A 20,198-nucleotide genomic window follows, 5' to 3' on the forward strand; every position below is an offset into this window, starting at 1 on the left:
ATGGCCTTGTTCAGCCTAAGCCTTAGCAAAAATCCAAGGAGGCAGAGTCTAAAGTCAGTGTGAGAAAAGAAACAGAAACAAGGAAGAAAGGGTGAAAGGGAAATGACGCCACAGCTGTAAGACAACAGGGTGAAACTGAAATGCTGCAGACAGAAGGGACTTAGTGGTTGAAAAAGGCAACTGTCTTTTAAAATACAAAATGAGCTACATAATAAAAAAGACTAGAGAGACCATATAAACAAATATCAACTATGCATCAAGATACTATTTTAAAAGTATTTGAAGCTACAAACTAGAAGTCAAATCTTTACAGTCTCTTGGTAACTGGTAGCTCAAGCTGCACAAAGTTGTCTATCTTGATACAATATGATCATATAAATGGCAATCTGAAGAGCAACTACAGCTAAAGCAGAAATGTACATCTTAAAGAGATGACAAGACTTTGCTTCCTAATACATTTAAATTATTTGTTCATGACTTACCACATATGACCAAAGAAGAACAATTTATTTCATCCATTTTTTGCACTGAAGAACATATGCATTCTAGAGTTACAATGCCCTGGCCTCCTAAAGTACAAGTCTGTATTTAAATATCAGACTAAGCTGAATACTATAAATAGTACACTATTTCACTGTAACACACATTATATCAAAATAGTACAGAAAGTTAACAGAAAAAAAAATGCAATTTTCCACACAAAGAAAACATCAGTCTTTTTTTTTTTTTTAATTTTTGTCTTTATCTGAATAGTCTTACACCATTTGCATGAACTTAATTCATCATACAACATAAACCTAATCAACATTACAAACAGAATTGTAGCTAATGGCTACTGTAAAAGGTTTCCAATAAGGAAGTTATTTTTACTTGCGGTAATTTTGACATACAGCAGATCAAATGACTAAGTGGCTTAAAATGTGTTTTGGTGGCACAGAGTTCTTTATTTAAATGACAGCTTATTAACAAGTAAATAATGAATTCCACAGTACTCAAACTACTTCGCATTGCGGGACGTCTGGTCTTACGGTGCTCACCTGCTATCATTCTGTTGTTAACAGACTGTTTCACATTTTACTACAATGTTACTAAACAATATCATGCTGTCAGAGTCCTGAGAGGGGGACAGTTATGTCTTCTTTCTGGAAAAGCTACCAGTATGCACTGCAAAAAGTTCAACAGAACCTTTACCAAGGAGACAGTCCCATTTTTTACATTCCGATACATAACAGTGTAAAAGCAATGGCTAAAACAACTTATCCAGTATCTAGGTATATCCATTTCATGTGACCTCATCTATTTAATTAATGGTATTTGAAATGTCTGTAGCTATAATTTTGCCTGCATCTCAACATTTCCTGTACCAGCTTGTTTCCTAGTTCCTACAAGAATGTGACATCACAATGTAAAATTATGGAAAAATTGCAAAATTACTGATAAAGCTTTCTAAAAAGTCAAGAAAAACTTTACTACTCTAAATTTAGATTGAGAAAGAGCATGGTAACATCTGACTGCTGAAAAGGGAAAATGACTATAATATTGATAAAACGTATGTAGTAAATGAAACAAAAGATGAATACTGATGTGATGCAGAGATAAATCACTACTCAGAAAAACTGAAGATATGGCAATATTTTAACATACATTTGTGCCACTCAGTAAATTTTCAGCGAACTCTGAAAAAATTATATGCCTCTTAAAAGTTTCCATCTTATGGAGACTTGCATGTTGGCTGTTCAAGACATACATTTATATATTCAGTACATGCATAAAACATTTATTTTTTTAGGTAACTAGAAATTTCAAGGTAGTACCTTTTTACTCACTTTAAAGTATGTTAAAGCACTACAACATTTAAATAAACAGTGCTAAAGGACATTAATTTTGTCACATTCCTGTAGTTAGGTCTATACTCAGTACACTTGTTGGCAATTCAGGGATAAGGTTTCTCTGTATTCTGTGAAAAAAATGTCTGCTTTCAATAGCAGAATACAACTTTACAAGAAAAACAGACCATGAAAACATAGGGAGTCTACACAGATCACAAAAAATGGCATTTTTACAAAATGCTACTTAACAGTGCTAAAGACAGCATGTTATGGAAAGCTTATTTTTATTTATAAAGGGTAAAAAAAGAGCTAAAAGTTTCCAAGATACCAAACATCTAGTACAACATTACAGGTCAGTACTTCTGCCTGAGTGGCAGACTTCTTTAGATGTTGAATCTACTGAAGAGCCACTGGATTTTTTTTTTAAACTAGAAAGCACAAATGATCACAAAGCACTGGATAAACATGAATGCAGAACTGAGTCTGCAGCTGATGGCTGGTCACAGGATTCACAACACAGATAACATGAGAATACTGACACAGATGACAATCTTCCTTCCCCTGCAAACTGCACCCTATGGACAACTATGGGTTTAGTTTAAACTTAGGTTCTTCTCAGTAGAGTCTGCTGCCATTAATTAAACCGTAGACATCACTTAACCATCACCAGCAGTGCTGAGTGGAGTTTTTACACACACTTCAGTGCGGAAGCAGTGATGGGTCCGCTCACATGGACACACATTGTTTAAGGCGGAGCTTAAAAGTTGGAATTTCTACTACTTTTCAAATAATGAAAACTCCAATGACTCTTTCCTTTTCAGCAGAATCAAGGACTGAAGAAGTCTGCCACACATAAGCATGCGTTCAACTGTAATGTACAACATTGTGGTACGTTTTTAGTACAGTTTTTACTTCAGAAATAAAATGAAGAGTTCCACATGCCAACCCATATACCTGTCAATCTTAATCAATTTTTTGGGGGGGATTTCATCAGTTTTATGAGCATCAGATTTTTTTTTAGCAGTTGGAATTATAACACTACTAAAAGAAAACAAGTTGCTGATGCTATCATCTCTTCCAATAAATGTCTTCTCTAGGATATATTCTAGTTACAATGGAAATTGATAAAATACTATGAAACTGCACACCTATACCACAAAATATGAAGCACATACAAAACTGGGAATACGCTTGTAGCTGAGGTGTTGTAAGGTCAGCCAGTTCAGTAACACCAACAAAATGCAGTGATACTTAAGCAGGAGGATAGCGTCCCACAAGACTCTGTGGCTTTCAATGGCGGGTAGAAAAGTGAAAGCAGGGGTTCAGTGGGAAGATTAAGTAGTCCTGTGGGGGAAATTAAGGGACATCATATGGGTTAGAATGATTACCCTCTGGACTGACAGAACACATGAAACACTTTAGACCAAGTCCTTTTGGCACTTTATAACATTTAAAATGCCAGTTATATGAGTCTTAACAATATCCCTGGATGTCTGCTGACAGGTGCCAACTCCCACCAAGCAAAACTCCTCCATCAACTTTTCAACTTGGGTCTTTACACTGGTTACATCCCGGAGGTGTGGAGATTAGATGATGCAGTGCCCTTTGCATAAATATGGTTACAGTCCTATTAGCCTCATTACTATTACCTGCAAGGCTATGGAATGCATTACAGCTGAACTAATAAGCAGCAAAGTTGGAGACCTTATCTCCCCTGGATACACACCATTTTGGATTTGTAAAATGTCAATCATGCCTACTCTACCTATTTAAGTTCTTCAAGAGAGTTACTGAGTATACATGGATAAAGGGAATGCAGCCCATAGTGATTACCTAGACCTTATCAAGACCCTCAACACCAGCCTCATGCTGAGATTACTGACAGACTCTTCTCAATCAACATTAATCAATGCATAATTTGCTGAACTTATAACTTGGCTATCTGACAGAGCACATATCATTAAGGTCAGGGGTATTTACCATTGACAGAAAAACATCACCAGTGGTCTCCCACAGGGCTCGGTCCTGGGCTCCCTCCTCTTTGGTATATACACCTCTGATATGAAAGCTTCCATCCAGGGTTCACCAACGGGACTACTGAGTATACATGGAGAAAGAGACTACAGTCCATACTTATTACTTTGACCTTACCAAGGACTTCAACACTGGCCTCATGCTGAGATTACTGACAAATTCTCCTCAATCAATTAATCAATACATAGTTTGTTGGACACATAACTGGCTATCTGACAGAACACATACCATTAAGGTCAGGGGTATTTGTAAAGACTGAAAACCATCACTCGTGGTGTCCCACAGTGCTCTGTCTTGGGCCTCCTCCTATTTGGTATATACTTTTTTGATATGAAAGCTGACAGCCAGGGACTATGGCTAATCAAACTGACACCATTATCAAATCACAACTGATACTCAAATTCAAAGTCTGGACCAAACAAATGTCTGGCATGCTAATAATGGATTTACTCTGAATATCAAAAAATGCAGCATAGTTTCCATTGTAACGCTAGTATCAATACCACTTACCATATGGATAATATTCCACTTAAATCTGACACAGTCATCAGAAATGTGTACATCTATGCTGATAACAGACTCTCCTTTGATCATCACATCTCTGTGATGGTTAGAAAATCTTTCTATCTTTCTCAATTTTTCTTTCATGGTATATCCTAAAGTCCCAAAAAACTTATTGATCCACTTTATTCCTCTCTTATTAGGTCATCATTGAATTAGTACTTCACCCTTCAGCATGCTAAGCGCCTAAAGTAAATCAAGAGACCTGAATGTTTCCTCACCAAAAAGATCTCAGGTCTTAGTTCCCTTAACTAGTCTGACAGACTAAAAGTTGTGACCCACTACTCACTGTTGTACAGACTCCTGAGGAGTGAACTCTACTTACCCTTCTGTGTTTAAGAATGTCATAGGACTCCTTGAACTTATTCACCAAAGCACAACCAGTGGTAAAGCTAACATCCACTCTACAGACCTAAACCTATACTCCTGCATCAACAAAACAAGACTGCATGACGGGTACTTAAGCCAATGTATTTCTTTTTTTCTGGAACAAGCTGCTCTTAAGTACTAAACAGAGTACTTCCTAACAACCATGAGACCACGTCAGGATGACTGGATCAACAATCACAAATTTTTACCTGGGATATGAGGGGAACATCAACTTAATATTGGACGTGGTTAGGCTCTCACCAACAACGGGTAATACGGCTCAGCCTCTCTGTGATCTTCTACATCATAAATTTAGTAAGAACATATGAATCTAAGAACCTATGAAAATACCTTGTGGCATTATGCATTCTCCAGGCCAAATCAAGCTGTGAAAGGGCACTGGCAAAGCTCAGTGCAATTCTGGAGGGGATGTGTTTACTAAACATGCCAATATCATTCCACGTTATACAGACTTTGGTAGTTCTCATCTGGAACAAAAGATACAGTGCTTGCTTTTGAAGGATGTTTCAAGACAAGGACATAAGCTTACTGGCAATATACAACAGAAGGTTACCAAAGTGGTAAGCAAAAAGGAGGAGAAGGAATACAAGTATAGACTCAGAACACTTGAAATGCACACCAAGGAAAAGAGAAGGGAATCTAGTCATGGAATATGAAAGTTGTGCCCCATCACAATGTGCTAGAAAATGGTTTATAACTAAAGAAGAAAAACTAGTGGCTAGACTGAGAAGATAAATGAAAAATGGGGGTGAAAGTTTTAAGACTGGCATAAAAAACAGTGCTTTATGTAGGGATAATGAATTCCCAGAAGGCACTGCCGCACAGGATAACAGAATACAATTCCAACTAGCAAGTTCAATGTTACTTGATATATAAGGGAAATGTACCGAGGAAAGGAATTGTGAAACTGGTAGTTGTGAATCCTGTAACTTTGGAAAATAATGTGGAACTTCAAAACTAAAAGCAAATGTTTAAACTCACTAAATGCATTAAAGCATATATGTATGTCTGTGGAGGTGGCCTTCTCTCCCCTCAATATTCAACTCTGGGGATTCTGCCTCACACAGCCCTGCTACTTTACTATACTAACTCCAAGAACATTGTACCTCGGAGTAGGAGGAAAGCTTATTGGTACTACAAACTTAGTATATATCTCCCAAAATTTATATTTACAATATTACTACCCCGAGGATTGGAATTACAATCCCTAGAACAGCTACACAATAATTAATACAATGTTAAACATGATTTGATGGTCTCATGTGAGATTCTCAGCATTTATTTGCATTTCAAGTCAGCCTGACTCTGCAGATGAGGGTTTCCTGAGGAGCACATTATGAATATCTAGTGAGCATTATTCAGAACATCATATTTAAGTGGTGGTGAAGGAGGAGCAAAAAAAATAATCGAAATAATACACAACCATCAAAACTTCTACATACTGCAAATACACAGAGGGAATTATGACAATGTATATATATATATATATATATATATATATATATATATATATATATATATATATACATATATACATATACATACATATATAAAACTATGTGGGATAATTTACTGCAGACTACAAGTAATTATTTACACCAAGTAACAACCATGGGTGTGAGAGAAAAACCAAGATAAAAACACTATAGCATGACTGGGTATGATGAATGGGAACTTGGAATGGGCATCAGGAAATATTTCTTAATGGAAAACTTTGCTGAAAGGTGAAAAGATATGGAGGGATACTACTTGTCAGAGAGTTGAGAGAAAAATTGATATATATGGGGAATGTTATGCAAGTCTTGAGGGTCACCTCATGCAAATAAAGCAGGACATTTTCTGTACTAAAAGGTCCTTGTTAGTAATTCTGTTAGAGCAAGTGGAAAAACGTAAACATGTGGAAGTATATACATGGCCTCCTCTTGGAATGCCTCACATTTACTTTAAAAAAGAGGCAGTTGGGATGTCTCTGCTGCCGAACAACCATTTCTGAATTAGTGTATACAAATAATTTGTTTACAGCATGTCTTGAAATGCACTAATACTTGCAAACAAGAGATATAACATCAAAATGCATGTAAGTGTAGCTGCCTCCTGAATGATTTACACTTTCCAAGGACAGTCCAAATATTTAGTTGAAAATCATATTTTTTTTGGTTTAGGACTTCAAATGCATACTGTTTTAACTATTTAAGTAGCCCACAGCAAACCCTACTTTAGCCAAATACTACTTCATCAAATGGTTTTCTCAGCCTATAGGCTCTATCTACAACCAGAAAAGACTTGAAACTGGAAACATTTTAATGGGTACTCAAAATGTAAAATACTCAAAACAATATCAATAATTTACCCTTTAGTACTAAACAGTGAACTACTACATAATAAACACAATATGTTTAAAAAATATCAATATTCTTAGCTGACATTAATTTAGGCTGCCACAAAAGGCTGCCTAATATTGTGATATGAACAACTAAAATATTACAGTTGCAAATACAGCACATTATGGCTTAACAAATACAGAGTAAGTAAAAAGTTAAGTGGCAGTATCCAGTTGTAAAAACACCTCATACAGCTGGACAGCCGGTGACCATGTTGTCATAACAGTGCATTTCAGTAAATAAGGCTTTATGAGTAAATGGATAAATCACAAAATCTCAACTGCCACCGAATGGTTTAAAGTAAACAAATGACACCGGGTAGCTTTGATTTTAATGACTTACTGGGCCCGTCAAATTCAAACAAGCTGGTCACCTTACTGAAAAACTGTTATTTACAATCTGAATACAAGAACTTGCCATAGTATACACAAAATACAAAACATAAATCTTTGTGATTGTTCAAGTTATGATCAGCACCTTCTTTTTCTACAGTGGAAACAGATGCAGAAAGGATGTAAGACTTCACACTCATCAGAACTGGTGCCATGCCATGACAGGTTTGAGTTCTGCCTTACTGAAGCAGGTGGGCAGAACCTGTAGTACTGATAATGTTGACAATATTTAACAAAATGCACATTCCTCAGTATAAGAACTTACAATACTGCTATCACTCCTACTTTCTTTTCTTAACAAAAAAAAAAATACTTCCTAAAAATCATCACAAAAATTATTTTGTTTCCATAAAACAAAAATGACATAACTGTAATTTACAAGATAATATGCAACACATCTAAAAATGAAATATTTTGGTACAATAGTACTGAAGATACATTAAAGAATCCTAAATGACACACAATAAAATGTATCCCTAATCATTAAAGTATTGAATAGATGCAAATACAATCTGTTTTATTTCTCTATATTTCTGTATTAAAGATATGTATAAATCTGAGATTTTAAATATATTTTAAAATAAAAGAGAATTGCAAAGTACTGCGTAATTTTTCCATACTGTGGTTCTGCTGTACTGACTTTATCTCATCTGAATAACCTCAGCAACACTATCTGTTAAGCTGTAAGCCATTTTTACATGAATTCCTAGCTCTGCTTGGAGTATTTTACTTTAATTAACAGTTTAGTTTGACCCAGTCTACACTATTTTAAACATCCTTTACTGAATATATATTTGGTAATGTCAGCTGCTTAACTAAAAAAGAACATTCTCAAAAACAATGCTTTACCATATTTTGCAAAGCTCCATATATTCTGCAGGCAGTGTGATCTGATTTCTAACTTTAGACACTTGCGTTTTATGAATTTAGTCAACAGGTAGTCAATGTGAAGTACTGTCTGTGTTAAACTACAATTGTCTGAAAATGTCTGATATGCCTGGTAACTTTCAAGACATATATAGAAAGTTGAATGATAACATTAAACAATCATGACCTGTTACTTTTACTCCAATAATTCTAGTACAGCAGTTTCAAAGTAGCCCAATTTAAAATAAATTCTTGTTTTGAAAGTGTCTGCTCTGGAATCACAACAAGAATGGAATTAGGAGAATTCTTCACAATAAAAAACACAGGGCACATCTATATAAATACATTATGCACACCATGTTTATTATGCTGACCTGTCATTACTGTGACTCAAACATGGATCATATTAATGGCAAACAACGCACAGAAGAATGCAAATGTATTGGAGTCCCTGACGTGTGGAGCACGGTCTACTCGATGGTATACCATATGTACCAGTGTCACACAACAAACGAGTATGTGCCAGAGGAAAACATGACAGATCAGCGAAGAGTTCAAACCTAAAGTCAATGACCTTAAAAACCAGTAAGGATTACTTCCTCATACACCTATTACCTTACTCATAGGTTCGTACCTAAATACTAGGCTAGCTGCCCTTGTGGGTGATTTTAAGACTAGCCAGTTTCCCTTTTTGCACTCAAATTAACTTATCCTGTTTGGTTAGAAATTGGCCTTACCCATCCCATGGTCGATAATTATATATTACCAATAATGAGAATACCATACATAACTTGAGGAGAAGCGTGCATGGGATAAAGCACTTAGGAGTTGCCTCTGTTCTTTAGTAGTACAGGGAGCACTCCTGGGGTAAATTTTCTATTTTCCATCCACAGATCCAATAGAATGTAACAGTAACTATTTCTGGTGTTCTCCACTGTGAGGTCACACAGAGATTAATCAGCTCTTTTGACTTCTTTGGCATGACAGTGCAGCAAAGGCAATTACCATAACACAGTAATGATGGGTTCCAGTGCTGAGGAAGATCCCAATGGCAACAGCCTAAACACCTGACTGTGTGGGAGTGGTGCCTATGTGGGTGTGATGGCAGGTTAGCCTGCATCACAGGGAATGGTGTGGGTGTAGTAGCAGATTAGACTGCATCACAGGGAGTGGTGTGGGTGTGTTAGCAGGTTAGCCTGCATCACAGAGAATGGTGAGGTGGCTAACATCTTTGTTTTCATATGGCTTTTCAACTTTTTTTTCTGCTGCTGCTGCTAGTCTATGTACTGTGGGACAACACATTAGCATGTAAATGTTTTGTGCTCTGCCAAGCTACAATTTTTCTTGGAAGTTATGACAACTGCTTTTACATAATTCTGGTCTCATAATTCACTGGGATGGGACCAACCCATACACATCTGTCTTCCTTTTTCCTGAATCCTGGGGGGGGGGGGGGGGGGTTATTTGAATACATACTCTGTGCATGAAGTACTGTGGCTACACAATGGGGTAACACCATGTAAAGAGACTTAACCCTTGTGTGTGGATAGGTTTTATGCATTTGTATTTTTAGGCTAGGGTCAGGGTTAGACAAGGGGATAGATGTAATGTCATTTGCATGTGTTTGTGCATGTTTGTGTGTCTGAATATGTCTTGTACAGTGGTAGTGTTACATGAGGGTTTTTAGCAAGGTAAGTTGTAGGGTTAGGGTAGGGGGAAGGGGCAGCATTACGGTTAGCATCTATTACTAAGGTGGTGCCCTACCTCCATGATGGTAGTTTTCAGATGACCAAGCCTGTCAGCCTGATATCACCTCAGTCACATGAACAAAATAAGAAGACAACCATCATCATTTTTGCTTCCTACCCCAGATGGTTACCCTACGTACTGTGCTGCAATTTGATCTGGTTCAGCTGTGCTGTAATCATTGCTTCAACCTCTACATCACAGAGCTGACTCTGACTACTGCAATGAAAAATATGCCAAAGTATGGCAGCAAAGGCAAACTCTGCTTTAATCAAAACTTGTGAAGTTAGTTAATGGTTCACAGATGTGTATATATAATGCTAGAATATATGCAGCAATGCATATGCATTGTGATACTTTATTTAAAAGTAGTAACTTTTAGAACTGATGTTCTATTCATCAGGACATGAAATAAGCCAAACATTTTCAGTTATATTTAATGAGATAAAGTTGGACAGTAAAAAATCATTTACAGTATTCTTAATATGAAAAACATAGCCTGTTGAAAAGTTGTAAAACAAATTATGTTTAGTTATAATGGTCAGTTTTGAATTTAAAAATAGTTTAGAATATAATTTAAATAGCAGTACTTCATTAAATGGTTCTACCAATCTATATTTCTTACAGAAACTACATTTTAGAACACTCAAGTCTTTCATTAAGGCCATAAACATTACATATATATACATATGCATTTCACCTAAAAGTGCTTGATATTATCAGAAACCATAATGAACTACAGTCTAAAAGTGTTTTTTTTTTTTTTTGTAATGGGCAAGTGTGTGAATCTAACATAAAAACAGCAACTGGTTTTGTCCCAAAATACTTGTAACTGGAAAAGTGGGGCTCTGAAATAAAATTACTTCTAGTGCAGTTTAAAAAGAATTGTAGTACACAAGTGAAACACAACCAGATGAGTATACATTCTAAAGGCCACACACATATGCGCAGGAAGAGAATCAATTGTAACTCATATCTCAGCTCTTTTATAGTGCAGTGACAAGACATGAAAGCTTACATTACCACACCATCACTGCTTTATAATTTTCTTATGCTTTATTTCTAATTTTAAAAGAATTCAGCGGCTCAAATCTGCCTTTTGTGTTGAAGCATACCTAATATATTTGCTTTTTTCCCCAGGGGTTGTTTTATGAATGTTTTATATTGACTACTAGCTAGTGAAATGTCTGCACCTCCCCTTGGCCGTAGTAAATTAATTCTACAAAGAATGTGTACAAATTATTGCAGTTGTTTTAGTGTTATTTCTTCATCACAAGTAAGCATAACTTGTACCAATGAACTGCCCTGATGAATACACTGGTGTTAATCTTCTGGTGAACAGGGTGTCATATTGCTTTAAAAGTAGAGCTCTAGAAGAAATGATCCATCCGAGATCAGGAAAAGAAATGAAACACAGTCATTGAAATGTATAAGTGTTTATGATTTAAGTTAAACAGTGATCAGTAACACAGCTCACCACTACTGGTAATAAGGAAACTGAGTTTTGCAGGTTACGTGTTGTGATTCAATGTGTGATGTTAAGATACAATCCTGTAGAATTTATTACATTAAATAAAATGGTGGCGTTTAGATTTCTTTCTAGGACAAGGATTCCAACTTAGCCACACAAATATGCAGCTTGGATTCCTATTTCAGTGTTAACCAAAATTAAAAAAAAGTAAAGCCAAAAGAAAACCTACCATTTTCCCTTGAAGATCGAACCTCAAAGAGAAATATGGCAGCTGCCTTTGCTCTGTTAAGGGATCCCTATATCTTTGACTGCCACAGATCTTAACTAGGGAAGTGCAGTGTTTATGTTCATAAAGGAAGATCCAGAATTGGATAACATTTTGGATTTCTTCCTTTAAAACCTGCATGATTAAAACAGTAAGATGGTCCTTATCTAGTAAAATGGTCCTTATCTGATATCCTAGTCTATAATAAAAATATATATATATATATATATATTTATATTCTATATTATTCAGCATGCAATTGTTGACAATTCCAGTGAGGAAGGAAATTCATAGTATTTACAGAAAGACTGTTTTGGGGTTCTCAGAGAGACATCTTGGCACTCCACTCCTTTTCTGTTGATTATTTCAGTATAATCTGTTAAAGAAAGGGAAAAGAAAAACATTATAAAGAAACCACGGGCAAAACCAATCTTAGTCTGTGTTGATCTGAATTTAAAATGCCACATTTTAACTGCAGCTTTCAAACTAAGCAATATGGAAATCACACAAAAGTGTCATTAAAATCATGTAGCATAGAAAAGTATTTTAAATGAGTTAGTATAAAACTGATAAAAATGTTGACACTTTATATAACTAATTTTCAAAACATAGAATTTTTTTAAATAATGTTGTTAAATATAAACTGAAAAAAATCTCAAATGTTAAGTTAAATTCCACTTGGCTAATACCAACCATTGTCACACAGCTCAGGGGTGTCATTTTCTAAATCCAAGATCCAAGATTGTTCTGCAATGGAGAATAATACTATAAGCAGTGGTATAATTTTTTTTTTTCTTAAAGTTGAGTATAGAAGGCTCCTAAAACAATATTTAATTTCAGTGCAGAATTTGAAATAATCAGCATAAACAGTGTTAATATTTTAGTGATAAAAACATTTTCTTCATACTTAATAAAAAATAATTCACCTTTCTGATTTTCAACAAGCACTTATTTGGCTGTTTTCAGTGCATTATGTTATTTGCCTAACTATCCAGATACCACTGCTTCACAGGATTTGGATACTGATGGCACTATACACCATGGTATTCAGCAGAAGAAACTGGCAACTGTTACTCTAGGAGTTCTCTCTTCCATTCTGGTGGAATTAACAAGTACTATAGCTTCTCTGCACAAACACTAAACACCCACACTGACGTCATGTACACAAGAAAGCTGTCTTACTAAAGATGACAACAGTTACATCTACAATCCAAGGGAAACACCTCACTCTGGCTAGATCCGCTTCTCTAAGCATAGAAAATTAGCCTGTGGAATAATCATGGACAGGCACAAATTCAGCATTCAAATTAAGTCAGCACACAGTTCTGTAATTTCATTTTTTCATTCATTCTTCGATAAGTCATTATCCATTTCAATGTCACTGGAGAGCTAAAGCCTAGCCGAGCACTCGAGACATAAGGCTTAACACAGAATGCCAGTCTATCCAAGGATGCTGACACATACATACTTACTCACATACGTCATATACACTATACACCCACAGACAATTTGGGGGAGTGCCAATATCTTTAGGTTGTGGGAAGAAAGAAATCAATGCACCCACTGAAAACCCATATGAACACATGCAGGATATGCAGACTCTGCAAAGAAAACACTGCAGCCAAGAACCAAACTGGGGAACCAAATACTGTGAGGCAACAATGCTAAGTGCTGACCTACTGAGTCACACTTTTTCTGAAAACACAAAACATCATTTAAAATATAGTACAGTTTGGATATGTCCACAATTTTGACAGCAAACTCACAGAGCACATGCTGATACATTTAACCTGCCAAAAGGACCAGCTCTTTGCAAAGCTAAATAAGTTGAGATACCTCATCTTACTTATTAGCTACAAATCAATAGGCAGAAAAATGACTGAAATAAACATTTTGCAAAGGGCAAGCCCCCTACCCCCATGTGGGAATCAGCAATTCCCCACACCTGCTGTAACACATCTTATATATATATATATATATATATATATATATATATATATATATATATATATATATATATATATGTGTGTGTGTGTGTGTGTGTGTGTGTGTGTGATTTCACTTCATAATCTTGGATTGCTGAAATCTCGAATTTCAGCATTTCGAAACTATGAAGCCGAAGCATTCACAATCCCAAAACCCACAATCACGAACATACATACACCATACACCACAATCCCTAATCCCTGACAAGTTCTGATACCTTTGATAAGTGTAAGCATAGGCCTTGGAGATGAACCATTTACAAGTTACCTGTGTTCATTAGAGACACAGGTGACAAACAAGGGTTGAATTTTCAATTTCCCATCCAATTGTCCAAGTTGCACTTGAATTAGGTTAGGGAGGAACTCTGCTTCACATGGATGGGGAGCCTGTTCCATAGACACGGTAGTTTCTGGGATATAGATCTATCTCTCCAGAAGGTCCTATTTATATCACAAGCAAGGTTTAAGTCTTTAGAATCGGTAATTCTGGTGCTGTTTGTTTTGTGGACATGCAGGAGGTCCATCAGAGTGGGGTCTGACAATGCCCTGTATGTCAGGCATAGCTCTTCCCTCAAAAGCCTGTAGGAGACAGAATACAGGGATAGGGACTTGAGGCAGTCTGCAGAGGACATTTTACTTGCGCCCTGTATTCTTTTAGTGAGGAACCTCTGTGGATGTTCCAGTTGTTGGATATGCCTGGTTAGGTACATACCAAAGGGAGCATTGTACTCAATGACAGGGCTGATGAATGCCAAATACAGTGGAACAATGACTTCCTTGGACTTAGATGCCATACCTTTGTTTATAAGTTGCTCAACATAGAATGATTTCCTCACCACTGTATATACATGATGGTTAAAGGCTACATTAGTATCTATGTGTGTCCCTAAGTGTCTGACTGCTGGGTCAACTCTAAGGGGTGTGTTGTCAATATGATAAGTTACCAGGGATGGGTGACTTCCCAAAGGACATGATTATGCATTTCTTGGCATTTAGTTTTAGTCTATGGTCAGATACCAGTTGTTTGTCTGTGTCAGCCCCTCCTGAAGAACATTTGTGTCAGTATGAGACTGAATGACAGCTCCTACCAATATTAGAACCAGGAACCTAAATCTTTACCATCAGAAAAATAAAACAGGGTAGAGGGACAGATTTATATCCATTCATCTCCAAAACCTTTGGAATAAACTCCTGCATGTTATGCAGTGAGACTCACTATCGTTATTTAAGCACATCCTGAATGGCTGGATGGGTAGCCATAAATTTACTCCAGGATTGAGTAGTGTTTTCTTCCTGGGGAAAGGAGGTGCAAGTACAAGGAAGGTTACTGGCAATGTGAGAATGGTTAAAAAACTTAATGGCTTTAGACTGTCTATGAATAACCACTTGCACAGACTTCAACGGAAATGCTTAAATGTATGGGTAAATAATACTTAGTATGGGAAAAGCTAAGATTCTAGTTCTGTCAAAAGGTTAGGAAGACCTCAAAGATGCAGAAAATTACAGACCTACATCATTAATTAATGTTAACATGAAAGTCATCAGTAAAGTGTTGGCATACAGAATGGATTCTTCCCAAGCTTATATAAATTCAGCAAAAGCAGGACAGTCAAAGTACCGAATTCCGATGGTCACTGGTTTCACTTCTGAAGAACAGGGCAAATAAAGATCCCAACAAAGGGACAGTATTATTTTATATCTACAAGTGTTTGACTTGATGAATTACACTCTCAGTGTTAAAAGAGAAATTAGTAAGGATTTTCTATTGCGGTCAAGAGTTAGGTATCACTCATTTTGACTAGATATACTTATTAATGGAAAGAAAACAAGAGGCCACTATAATAAAGCACACCAGATAAAGATGTCTGCCATCTCCTGGTTTATTTACAATAGTTGTCAAGGAAATGCCACGAGAGTGGAAAACTAGAATGGGCAAACCCTAAACAAGCATGAAAGAAGACAGATACATTATGGCTACTCCAGAAGACAATTAAGTGGTATATTTTTGAGGATAAAAAAGCTATGTGAAGCAAGATCAGATAATGTTTTGAGATTATATTACACCCACGTTAGACATCTGACTCCATTCATATCTCTCAAACTATCAGAGAAGAAATCTGGACAAAGCTAAAAATAACAAGGGGATAAAGCCCCCAAAATAGGGAAAGATTTTAAATACTGCTCTTACAAATTTAGAAAGTTGCTAGACTACCAGGTTTGGCTTTAGCATGCATTTTCTGAAGGATATAAAGTCTGAAACTCAAGCGTTTATCATTGCTTAGTGATTTTAATTCTCAATGATTTGCCAGAAAACCACAACATTCATGAGGGACAGACCAAAAATATGAGACAAAAATCTGCAAAATTCTGGACACTTGACAGGTATGAATGGAGTTAGATGTTTAACATAAATGCAATATAATCTCAAAACTTTCTCCAAGCTTGGTTCAACATAACTTTATTTTCAAAAACATACCACTAAATGTTCTATTGTATTAGCTATAATGCATCTTCTTTTATGCTTGTGTAGGGTTTGTCCATTTTAGTTTTCCACTTTCTGCCCTAACGACCTACTTTTGCTCATCCTGCTGTCACCCATTACTATCCCTCTAAATAATACCTACTATGTCGCTCTGTCAAACACTCCCCATTCTTACTTCACCCAATTACACCGAATATTACTATACTGTATACTCGTCAAGGTTAAGCAGCCCATATGTATCCTCCCTCTTCCCTGTACTACCATATCCTACTCTGCCTCAGTTACTAACACCTCCTACAGACGTACTCATTTATCATTTAATAATCTGCTCCTACACCTGCTCAAACATCTTTACGTTTACCAGTCTTACTCCTACTGCTATTTTGAGGTAATATCAACTCTAACCCGGGTCCATCTCCACTCTCCTGCATCCTACTTAATGCATAAAGTAGAAGAAACAAAACAGACCAAATGAATCCCTTCATTACTTTATTTAAGCCTGATTTACTTGTTATCACAGAATCATGGGTTAAGGATAACAATCCTTCTCTACACCATTTTCCTCCAGTTATAACTACTTTTCTCACCCTTAGACCATGCTCAAGAAAAAAGGTAAAACTCTCTTTCTGTTTATATGACATTGTTTATATCACACTTAAATGTCAAACTGTTTTCTCAAGGAAATGCTAACACAGATAATTCTTCTAAATGGCTACTTGCATCCATTCCCGCCCCCAAGAATACCATAACTACATCTCACTGTAGAACATCTCCCTCCTCACTTCCCTAACTAAATATCCTACTAAATGAAATAATTTCCTCTACAAATAACATAAAAAATGTAACACTTGCAGACTACACTCTCAACTTGCTTAGTCCATTTTCCAATGACTTAAATATTCTTCCTAGATCTCAAAATAACTAACAAACCTTCCCTTATCTCAAACATCATCATCCACCCACCATCTTTCATAGATCACAGCCCTATCAGTTTTTTACATCCATCATTCCTATGCAAATATGCTACCAAAACTCATGTCTTTCTGTAACAGATCACAGCATAACATTAACAAACTTAAGTCTACCCTCTCATCCATCGACTGGTTACTATTTCTGAATTTGTCCGACGCTAACACTGCTGCAGAACTACTCACCTCTTTACTGACTGACCTGCAAAAACTCCTGTTTCTCAGTAATTCATAGAATTTATAAACCAAAAACTAACAACTGGTTAACTTATGAACTTAAAACTCTTCTACAACTCAGAGACAAAGCATGGCATTCTAGGAAAGCATTTCCCAGTAACATAAACAGGCAACATTACACCCAGCTACAAAACTTCACCAAGCAAACAATACGCTGTCATAAAAGTCACTTAATGAAATTATACCAATCCTCACCAATAAAATCACCCAAAAACTAATGAGAGAGGTCAACCATTTTACAGGATGGAATAAACTTCCCTCCATGAATTTCATAACCTCTCAAATGTCTGCCTCTGTTTACCTTACTCATTTTCAGGAACCTTCCCATCACTTTCTTTGGGCAATTCCAAATTGCCTCCGTCATTTCCACCACCCTTCCATACATCCGTTCATTCTACTTCAGAACTAACACATCCAAGGACAGCCACACTCTGTTTGAAAAGATTAAACTTGACAGCCTCCCTGGCACAGACAGCCTTCACCAGTGGTTTATTTTACCACTGTAGAGACAAAATCATAACGTCACTGAAACAGCTTCAACCTGTGCATTACTCTTAATATCATGCCCAACATCTGGAAAAATGCCATTGAAAAACATTTCCTTTAGAAACCCAGTAGTTCTAATCCCTCTGACTTTTGGCCCATTTCTATTCTCCCGATCCTAGGAAAGATTCTGGAAAAATGACTTTACTTGCAACCCACTTTATACATAAACCAATGCCACCTTCTCTCTCAAGAGCAACATGGCTTTTGGTCTGGTCACAGTACATTTCACAGCTATCCAGACACTCAGTAACGACATTCTTCTTGGAATGCACAGAGGCCTAATTACTGGAGCCACTTTTACTGATATCACTAGTGCATTTGATCTTCTCATTTAATTCTCCAAGGCCACCTCAGTGAAATGGGCATTAACAAAAACACCAATACCCTGATTCAAAAACTACCTCTCTAACCGTCACTTCTTTGTGAATTTAAATTTGTCAACTTCTGCATCAGTCTCGCTGCAGAAAGGTGTCGCCCAGGACCTATTCTAGCACCTTTCTTCTTTTCTATCTATATTAACACAGTTCCTTTTGACTAACCCCATCTTCCTCTCCTGCATTATGCTGATGACATGGCGCTATTCTGCTCCAACCACTCTGTCTCTTCTCTTCAGCTCGAACTTCAGGCTGATTTTCATGCCTTATTCAATGGGCCAATGAAAGTCAATTACTAATTAACTCCTCTAAAAATAAAACTATGCTTTTTGAAACAGGCAAAGGCTCTCTTCATTCACAAAACCTTTACAAGTCTTTGATCATCCGAATAACACTACTGAAAATGTCACTTCATTCAAATACCTAAGGATTTGGTTGGATCCTTTCCTAAATTTCCATCCCCACCTGTGCAACACACACACACATAAACATACAAAAAAAATCAACTTTCTCCTATTCTGGGTTAATAGGCTCTCCCCCTTTCTACCCAGACCCTGTAGGAATGCCATAGGTAAAGGTATCTTAATGGCTCAGCTAGAATATGGTCTCCCTCTGATTGCTGTAGCCTCCAAAGCAAATGCTTCCACGATTCAATCCATCTCAAACGACAAATGCAAATTCATCCTTCTCCCAAAAAAAAAAAAGAATAACACTGCAAAACCATTGAAAAAGCTAAATGGCTACTTGTGAAACAACATGCTGACCTTCTAGTCACCTCTCAACTATTAAAACTTATCAAGAATGAGACCTTCCACCCACTAGCCTCTAGACTATTCACAAATGCATGAACGTACAATCTTAGAAGCCTTAAACAATTAAGTCCTCACCTCCAAACTCCACAAACTAGACTTCACTGCACAGGCAGACAATGCTTTCTTAGTCCTTGGTCCCAAACTGTGGGAATCTCTCAAGGATCATTCCTCATATCCCATTTTCCTAACAGAAAAAAAAAGCACATTACAAGACTCCAGAAAAATGCAACTGTTATCCCTCTGGTCACATAACATAAGCTCATGTTATCTTTCTTCTGCTTCGTCAATTACTCTGTATATACTGTCATGTATTTACTGCCTTTACACTTGCTGAAAATTCAAACTATATATAATATATGTACTTATTGCAGTTTGTCATTCATTCTGTTTATAATGTCATGTATCTATTTTGTTTACCACAGGCTGACATTGAAATAGGTCCATTGGAATCAGTGCTCTACCCTGGTTAACCAATGCAACATAATTACTCCATTTATTATGACGCACTCTCTCGAGGCACTCCTAAAAATGGAGAACATCGATATCTGTGCAGTAACTGAGACCTGGTTCAAGGCTCCAGAGAGCACCCCTGCAATACCAGGCTACAACTCTTACCACACTTTTCGGCCACCAAACCAGGACCGAAACATTAAAGGTGGAGGAGTGTCAATATTCACCAAGGATATTCACACCACCAGGCTAGTTGGCCAACACAATGTGTCTGAAATTCTCCAAGTGCAACTAACACTAGGTAAGACTGCAATCCAAATTGTAGCTTGCTACAGATCCCCCACCATACCCCAAGATTCTCACTACACCTTTCTAAACATACTGGAAAATATTAAGATAGAACCAAAC

At 36.7% G+C, this 20,198-nt stretch overlaps 1 protein-coding gene across 18 annotated transcripts in view; it reads right to left on the bottom strand.

Moving 5' to 3' along the window:
* Positions 1–710: 710 nt before the first annotated feature.
* The window catches only part of MBNL2 (muscleblind like splicing regulator 2), a 1,807,613-nt gene continuing 1,788,125 nt past the window's right edge, over positions 711–20,198 (bottom strand). For 11 of the 18 annotated variants that reach the window (XM_044072969.1, XM_044072965.1, XM_044072967.1 and 8 more), the window contains 2 exons: positions 12,630–12,683; positions 711–12,312 (listed from right to left, as the gene is read on the bottom strand). In XM_044072969.1, coding sequence (XP_043928904.1) covers positions 12,185–12,312; positions 12,630–12,683 — 182 coding nt within the window. In that variant the 3' untranslated portion in view covers positions 711–12,184. The remainder of the gene's footprint in view (positions 12,313–12,629; positions 12,684–20,198) is intronic. The other 7 variants (XM_044072970.1, XM_044072974.1, XM_044072973.1 and 4 more) reach the window with 2 other exon arrangements.

The sequence above is a fragment of the Protopterus annectens genome, chromosome 5.part1 (assembly GCF_019279795.1).
Source record: "Protopterus annectens isolate FY-2018-M chromosome 5.part1, PAN1.0, whole genome shotgun sequence".
Taxonomy (NCBI): Eukaryota; Metazoa; Chordata; order Ceratodontiformes; family Protopteridae; genus Protopterus; species Protopterus annectens.